Raw genomic sequence first — 8,634 nt, forward strand, 5'->3', positions numbered from 1 at the left:
TTACCCCACTATCCCCAAAGTGTGTCTATCAACGTGAATCCGAAGCGTGGCGAGCGCAGCGAGCCCGCGAGGGGCGGCGGTACGTGTCCTCCGACCTTTTCATGCCCTACTATCCACTAGGGCGTGGAGTGAGAATAGAATAGTGTGGCGAGCGCAGCGAGCCACCGAGCCCGAAGCGTGGCGAGCGCAGCGAGCCCCGCGAGGGGACGCGGACACCTTCACAGGTATCCGCGTGCCCTTGCGAGCTTCACAGGTGTCCGCGTCCCCTCGCGGGGCTCGCTGCGCTCGCCACGCTTCGGGCTCGGTGGCTCGCTGCGCTCGCCACACTATTCTATTCTCACTCCACGCCCTAGTGGATAATAGGGCATGAAAAGGTCGGAGGACGCGTACCGCCGCCCCTCGCGGGCTCGCTGCGCTCGCCACGCTTCGGGTTCACGTTGATAGACACACTTTGGGGATAGTGGGGTAATGAAATGAATAGCAAATCTTATGCAAATCGCATGCTAAATCGCATGCAAATCGTAAATCGCATGCGATATCGCATGCGATATCGCATGCGATATCGCATGCAAATCGCATGCAAATCGTAAGTACCCAAATCGGACGCCCAGATAACTCACAAGTACCGGTAATTTTTACTTATTATAGTTACACCACTGCTACAGTCTCCTGTATTGCCATGTGCATTCTGCTTCTGAATCAGTTACCAGTAGTTCATACTGCCATAGACTCCTTCCCCCTGGACTGCATACATCTAACTGCGATTGTCCATTCCAAGCCTGCAACACGCATCTGATGCAGTGGGTATCTTACAGCATACAGGCCCACATCATATGAAGTCTATATAAGTACTCCTCCTGCAGGCTGCCGCAAGTACTACAAGTATTACATTCTAATTTCACCTGCTGTCTGCTTTACTAGAGACCAGCATCTCTTATTAACTCATTTATTATGCCACTGGCACTCTCTTAATACATCTAAAGGGTATCCCAGTGTTCAAGCAGCTGCTCAGAGTATCTAGATTCCCATATCTGTTCATGATCAATTGTCCTGGTAACATATGCACAGGGCCAGTGTAAGGCTTCTTGGCACCCTAGGCGAAACGTCACCCTACTGCTCCTTCCCAAACCCACACGGCCACCAATACCCACTTTCTAGCCCCTCAAGTGAAAATGTGAAGCTCAATTGTGCCACCTACTGTACATTAACCCGGTGGAACCCCCCAATCCACCACAAACACCACCAGATCCTGGCACCCGAGGAACCTGCCTGCCTTTATCAAGGCCTTAGGTTTCATTTTAAGCTCCAAACCAGTGGCGGCCCCAAAATTTTAATAAATTAGCCAAACTCAATGGCCAATGAGTCCTACCTGGCAATTTTTGACAGTGTTGGGGGGGTATTGGGGGGCTCCAGTATCTAAGTTTTTGGACACCTCGGGATGTGCCACTAGTACTAAAGTAATTATACAGATAATCCCAATTCTGAATCTTCCAGGCCTTGTTGATTTGACATCAGCCGCCTGCCCGCGGTAGGCATTTGCTGGGCATTCCCATGGCCCAGTGCCGCTCCCACCCCCGTCCCTCCCTTCCCGCTGCGAACAGCCCAGCAAGTGAATAAATCGCCGCGGAAGCTCACAGTCGGGGTTTGCACATGTGCAGAAATGCATGTGCGTAATCCATCGGGGCAGGGGATGAATTTGTATCACCGAGTGTGATCCAGAATTGGCCCCATAGTAAGAAGTTGCTATTTACTAGTATACACTGCTACCATTCTTATTCCTTTATGGAGTCATTACGCATATGAATAATATAAAAATAGAATAAAGTCTCATAAGAATATAATAAATTCACATAAGAATATATTAAATTCTCCATAGATCCCACACGTCGTGTTTTTTTTTTTTTAGATTCACAGTATATAAATGGGATGTATCACTGCATTACGTGCATGCAGCTCTTAGACATGTACCATAAGCCAGGAAATGTCATCCTTCCTTTATCTTCATAATAGATAAAGGATTTTTTTTTTTGTCAGGTGTTTCAGATTGCCGCCATCAGTGAGCAGCACCAACAGGTGAGTCTTGTTCCCATATTTATTTTATAGCAGCGCCAAAAATATTAAAGGCCATAGAGAAACATACCAGACTTTCATTTTGCAATTGTAATTGTTATGCTGGTACATGTAGCACACAAATGTTAGAAGCTTTATTTTTACACTGCACTTTGGATTTCAAAATGATCACACCCCACCCACATCTAACTTTGTCTGCACATGTTACTTCTGCCCCACCTGCAGTGCAGCATGGTTATTCAATATATACTGTATATCAGAAAAAAACTATTTAAACAGATTGTTTAGAGAGGGCACACAGGACACTAAATGTAAACAGAAGATAAACAGAATTTATTTAGTAACAGCTTACATGTAAATTTGATACAATATTGGTTTAAGACTTTAAATACAATAATAAAATAAACATTCGGTGGGAAGGACGCCAGCCCCTTTTTAACAAAGTTCAAACTGACTCATAGTTAAATTCAAGCTGCCATAATGATTGATGAGAGACTTGTTTGAACCTTGCTTGAATTCAACTATTTTTTTGTTTGTTTGGTATCAAAAGGATGTGTGTCTAAATATATCACACATACCGAGAGGTACACGAAAAATGGAGAAAACTGTTTTCTTTTTCTTACCATATACTGTATATGCCCGAAGTTGATCTATTATTGTAGTTATCCAGCCAAAATGTCAAAAAGATTTGTTTAGCATAATCTCACACCAGTAAACCAATGCTGTTTAGGATTCTGTCAATTGCTGGATTTTAGATATTCTACAACTGTTTCTTTTAACCCTTTGAGTGCCAACATCTCTGTGAGAGAGGCACAAAAAAATCTGCTAAAAATTGCAACATCTTTGTCATTTGTGTAAAATATGGTTGTCATCATCTCTGTGAGCGATGTGCAAGATATCCGCTAAAAATGCCAGCATTGCTCACATCTATTATAGAAATTCAAATAAAAAAATGTTGTGTAAAAAAAACATTTTGGGTGATATTAAATAAGATGAAAAATTCAGAAAGTGTGAAATTTGGTAAGAAATATCCAGGTTATTTTTAAAGCGGCAATCATTTGCATTGCAAAACCAGATTGAATTTGAAGTGTAAATGATTGCCAGTTTAAAAAAAAAAAAACTGGAAATTTCTTACCAAATCATTAACTTTCTGAATCTCTCATCCTATTAAATTTCACCCTATTTTTCCTATATAAGGTAACATTTCTGATCAATATGATGAATACAAATGTTTGCTTGCCAATTTTCATACCAATTTAGAAAAATTCACTTGGCACTCAAAGGGTTAATAGTGTTTGCATTACTTTCCCTACTAATACTAGTGATGTACGGGCTCACAGGTCTCTAGTTACCTGGATCTTCTTTGCTTTCACTTTTGTGCAGTGGATCTAGATTCAGTTTTTGTTTTTTAGTTTTCTGACTCCAATTGCTAGTGACTGGTTGAATAATTTGGTTACTGGTGCTACTAACAACAGTTTGACCTATTTCAGCATATTCGGATGAATCTGAACTGGGCTCACTGATTTATCCACTTTCAGTTTGAGAGTTCTGTTAGGATCTTCTCTTTACATTTACTGTTATCTACTTTATTTTTATGAGTATCCTTGCAATTTACAGTAATTGTGGTCCCTTTCCTTTCTTCTTCTGTAGTGAATTCTGAGCAAAATATATTATGTAGATAATCCCCTATTGCTTTATCTCACTAAAATCTAAAATCCTTTACTAATATCGAATGGGTTTGAATGGTGGTATTCGTACCTTTTCTAAGTGAAATATGTTTGTATTTCACACATCTTTGAATTTACTAAAGCTGAAATGTGTACGGCTCATACTTTTGCCATTAGTTTTTAAGGGTGGTTCCAAAAAATACGAATAGATAAACTATTGAATACAGTAGGAGCAAGTTTCATCTTTGCTCCTTTGGTCATGGCTAGCCATGGCTAGCCATGGCTATTCTATTGTTCTCAGCAAAGTTGAAACTTGCTCCTACTGTACGTCCGTAAATCCCCATTCATTTCAATGGTGTCTGGAAATTTACTAAAGATTTGTATTGTTATTTTGGTGTTTTCACGTTTATATTCTTAAGAATTACGTATTTTTCACAAATTTCAAGTGGAACACGTATTTTGAGGAGAATTTCACAAATGACCCAAGCTCACCAACCATCTGTGCTCAAGTGTGCTGCCTATAAACGGCTATTAAGGACACAAAAACATTATTTTTGCATTTCTCGGCCATGGCAGCTTTTGACACCCATGAGATTTTCACATTTGGGGCTGTGATATACAGTACCTGATGCAATGTCAGCAGCGCAGAAGAAGACAACGCCAGGGTCACCAAACTGAGCATGGCCAGCAGGTTTGCCAGTTACTACTGATGCTCAGGAGGCCTTGTTTATTTAGTGTGTGTTGTAATGCCGGATGATGAGGTCATACAGATGTTCCACCTTAATCGTACCAACATTCTCCCTCTGTATGACCTCATCAGACTGAATCTAGACCATAAGACAGCACGCCCACATGCTGTCTCAGCGATGCATAAACTGCTGGCTGTGCTGTACTTTCTGGCAACATGTAACTGGCAGAGTCATTGGCAGTCCACAATGTCACGCTACATTACCCAGGTCCTGGATGACCTAGAGCTCCATGCCCACTACTCACTCTGCTTCCCTAGCCAGGACTCAGAGTGGAATGATGTCAGGATTCTATTGTACTGCACACATGCCAACCGTGCCGGATGCGATAGACTGCACACATGTCACACTCAGCTCACCAAGAGGGAGGCAGCGTTTCTTCCTCAACCGGCATCACAGCACCAGCATGAACATGCAGGTGGTCCGTGAAGCCAACATGAGAATTATGAGCGTGTGTGCAGGTTACCCTGGCTCATGCCACAATGCCTACATTCTCAGGCAGTCATCCCTATATGACAAATGTGAGGATGGAGAAATGCCAGAGAGGTGGCTGCTGGGTAAGTGACACTATCATCTTTACAGAAATAAATGTTTGTAAACCTTTCATGTGCTGCAACCATGGTGTAATACCATTAATGTCATGGTTGCCTACCTGACCCTCTACTTCAGGGACACATTGCTCTGTTCCTGGACTTCCCTGGTAATGTAGGATTGCCATCACCTGTAGGGAGCTAGGTAATTAATAAGGTGTCACCACAGGTGATGGCAATCCTACATTACCAGGGAAGTCCAGGAACAGAGCATTTTCTCCCTGAAGGAGAGGGTCAGGTAGGCAACCATGATTAATGTACAAAGTTCAGCTTTTGAAGCCATAATTTTTAAATTGTGTACGATAATCTATGGAACAGTTTACACTGACAAAGGTCATTGTTGTATTCCCCACCCATTTCTATATATGACATTGTTCTAATGTTGAAAAAACAAAAAAAATATGATGTTGCTGGGAGCAACCAATTCCTTATGAGCATTTTTGGAAGTAAAACATAAACCACACTTACTAATTGATTGCTCATTGCAACATTGATTGGTGCTGATTTCTAGAATGCTATCTAATATGTAGTAAATGTTGTAAAGGGACATACACTATTTTGGTGCGGGGCTCTTGTGCTTCAATGTGTTGTGTGTGTAATGCTACATGTGAGCTGAGTAATAATTGATCCCACCAGTACCTTTTCTTTTCACCCACAGGTGATGGTGGGTATCTGTGTATGTCGATTGGGAAAAATACGACAACCTACGAACAGCAATGCCTTCGGAAAATAAGAATGCCGTAACTACAACACCTTAGTGAATTTTACTTACTAGGCCGAACATGTCCCACCACAAACACGTTTGAAGCCATTCCATGTGTGGAAAATATGAATAGGAATGATATGGCCAAAAATACAATTTGTTAGTAAATTTCCCCCTAACTCTCTGTCTTAAGAGTTTTTATTCCTCCATTTGATTTCCTACTTTCACTTTTATACTTAAAAAAAATGATTTTGTCCCCTTTGTCTTCTGAGTGGGCCATTTTCTCCTCAGCTTCTCCCACCTGATCACCTTCTTAGCCTCCTTCGGTCTAATTAGATATTTCTCTTTGACTTTTTTATTCAGAGTCTGTTTATGGTTCCAATCATTTTTGCTTTCACAATATTTGCTACTTCTTTTGCAAGCCACACTGACTACCTTTTCCTTGTACTTTGACAAAGGCCTGTTGCCTTTATTATATATATTTTTTTGTTTTATTTCTCCCATCCATCTGTAGGTGTCGGTTTATTTCTCCCATCCATCTGGTGCACTACCATTCCATATACCATATTATTGAGTGCATGTTTTAGAACTTTTTGTTGTTGTTCATGAGGTGGTAAAATTATTATTTTTTGTTTATTCTTCCTTCAGAGACAATATTTGCAATTATCACTACTTGGCTGAAAATTAATGTTATAGTTTCCAGGCCACGTAACAGGTCGCATGTTCCCACGTCACCCAGCACATAAATAGTTCACCAACTGACACATTTTCTAGAGCACAATGGTGATAAATGGAAGGTGAATGTTTTGCCCCATAATTCCACTGGGATTTGCATTTATATGCCTAATGGAGCTGTCACAGAACCACCATCTGTGCAGGAAGACACAACCATTGGTAGATAGTCAACCCTATTGTCATGCAGACTGGCCAATGGAACTGAATTGCTGTAGGTATTTAGAGTGTGTATGGGATTGCAATAATAGGCACTTACTCCCCCAAGACATTTCAGTTGCCACCCCACTTTACCATCGACAGCCTTGTAAATAAAGTCAATCTTCACTACCACTGCGCTCTGTGACTTTGATGCATACTCAAAGGCAAAATATGGCTCCACTGTATATAATATAATTATTGTATCCATCTATGAATTAAGCCTATGGAACAAGCCCCCAAAATGTAAGCTTTTTTTGAACATGTCAGTACAGGTTCTTAACTCTGGGTCTCAGGACCCAGCACAGATCACATTTCCCAGGTCCTATGATTTTTAAAATATAAAAGTTGGTTATACACAGTGCCCCTGCCAGGTGGCCCGGTAAAAAGGACCTATGTGGGGTGCTGTGGACTGAGGGTGTCTATGCACCAAGCCTTGAATGAGGATAAAGTACCAACTACCCAGTTATTGCTAACTTATTTTTTTACACACAGCCTGAAACATGGCACATAAGAGCTAATTGGTTCATACCACTTATCATCTCCAAGGATTTGTAATTAGATCTCTGAATTTGAGAACCATTGAGCTAAAACCACCTTCAAATGGCGCTATACCACTTACCTTAATAGAAAAGCCTTATTGTAGTGGGATTTGCAATCTCAGTGATAATTGTTTTAAAATGAAATCATTATATAGCGTGATAATCAGTATTACTATGCTTATTATGTATACATTTTTTTTTCATCCAAGCAATGCAGAAGAGCAATATCACTTCCAACACTGGCTTCATCCTTTTGGGATTTCAAAGCCTCCAAATTATAAGAACAATATTCTTATTTATCCTTCTTGTGATTTACTCTGCAACTGTAGGTGGAAACCTGTTAATCATTGCATTGGTGTCCTACAGCAAGACCCTTCACACCCCCATGTACTTCTTCCTCACTCAGCTGTCCATGTCTGACATCATGCTGACCACAGACATCGTCCCCTACATGCTTCATACTATTGTAAACAATGTGGGCGCAATTTCTTTCGTAGGCTGCATCACTCAGTTTTATTTTTTTGCGGCCACAGAATGCTCAGAGTGTTTCCTTCTGACCGTGATGTCATATGACCGATATCTAGCCATCTGTAAACCACTGCATTATAACTGTATAATGGACAGTACCCTCTGCATGAAATTGATTATTACATCTTGGCTGGTAAGTTTTTCACTAGTTTTAATTGACACAATAACCATTGCTTTGCTGAACTTTTGTGGACCCCAAATTATTGACCATTTCTTTTGTGACTATTCTCCTTTAGTAGAGATTTCGTGTTCCGATACCTCTGTTATGCAGTTGGAAGTCATGTTTCTTAGTTTTCCAATCGTTAGTTTACCCTTCATATTAGTTATTGTATCTTATGTGTATATTATCCAAGTTATCCTAAGGCTTTCATAAACGTCAGAAAGCCTTCTCCACCTGTAGCTCTCACCTCACCACGGTGTCCATATATTATACCACTCTGTTTTGTATTTATGTTCTTCCAACAAAAGGGCAGTCAAGAAGCATCAGGAAAGTCTTGTCATTGCTTTACACAGTGGTTACCCCACTCATCAACCCAATTATTTACAGCTTGAGGAATAAGGACATAAAGAGGGCATTTAAGAAAATATATTTGTAAAATTGTATTATAACTTTTCTATGGCAACGATGGGATTCAAGGAAGGGTGAGGCTCATGCAGTTTGCACCAACAGGAGCTTCCAAGGGGCGCAGTTGTGTTCTAGCACAATAATGAGCCAATTATTTCAATAAAAATTATTATTTTTTATTTTTTAAAAGATAATAACAATATCCAAAAGGCGAAGTGCACTTCAATATTAAAACAAGACGATACAAGACATACAACATATAAACAAACAGAGGCTATTAATGGATTGTATAT

The 8,634-nt window shown here is 40.5% G+C and overlaps 1 protein-coding gene across 1 annotated transcript; it reads left to right on the plus strand.

Moving 5' to 3' along the window:
- The first annotated feature begins 7,459 nt into the window (after positions 1-7,459).
- LOC146073423 (olfactory receptor 11L1-like) lies at positions 7,460-8,372 on the plus strand. The gene is given in 2 exon segments (XM_083180601.1): positions 7,460-8,145; positions 8,147-8,372. Coding segments are annotated over 2 exon segments (912 nt in total).
- Positions 8,373-8,634: the final 262 nt, after the last annotated feature.

Source organism: Crinia signifera, chromosome 4, assembly GCF_055691185.1.
Source record: "Crinia signifera chromosome 4, ASM5569118v1, whole genome shotgun sequence".
Taxonomy (NCBI): Eukaryota; Metazoa; Chordata; class Amphibia; order Anura; family Myobatrachidae; genus Crinia; species Crinia signifera.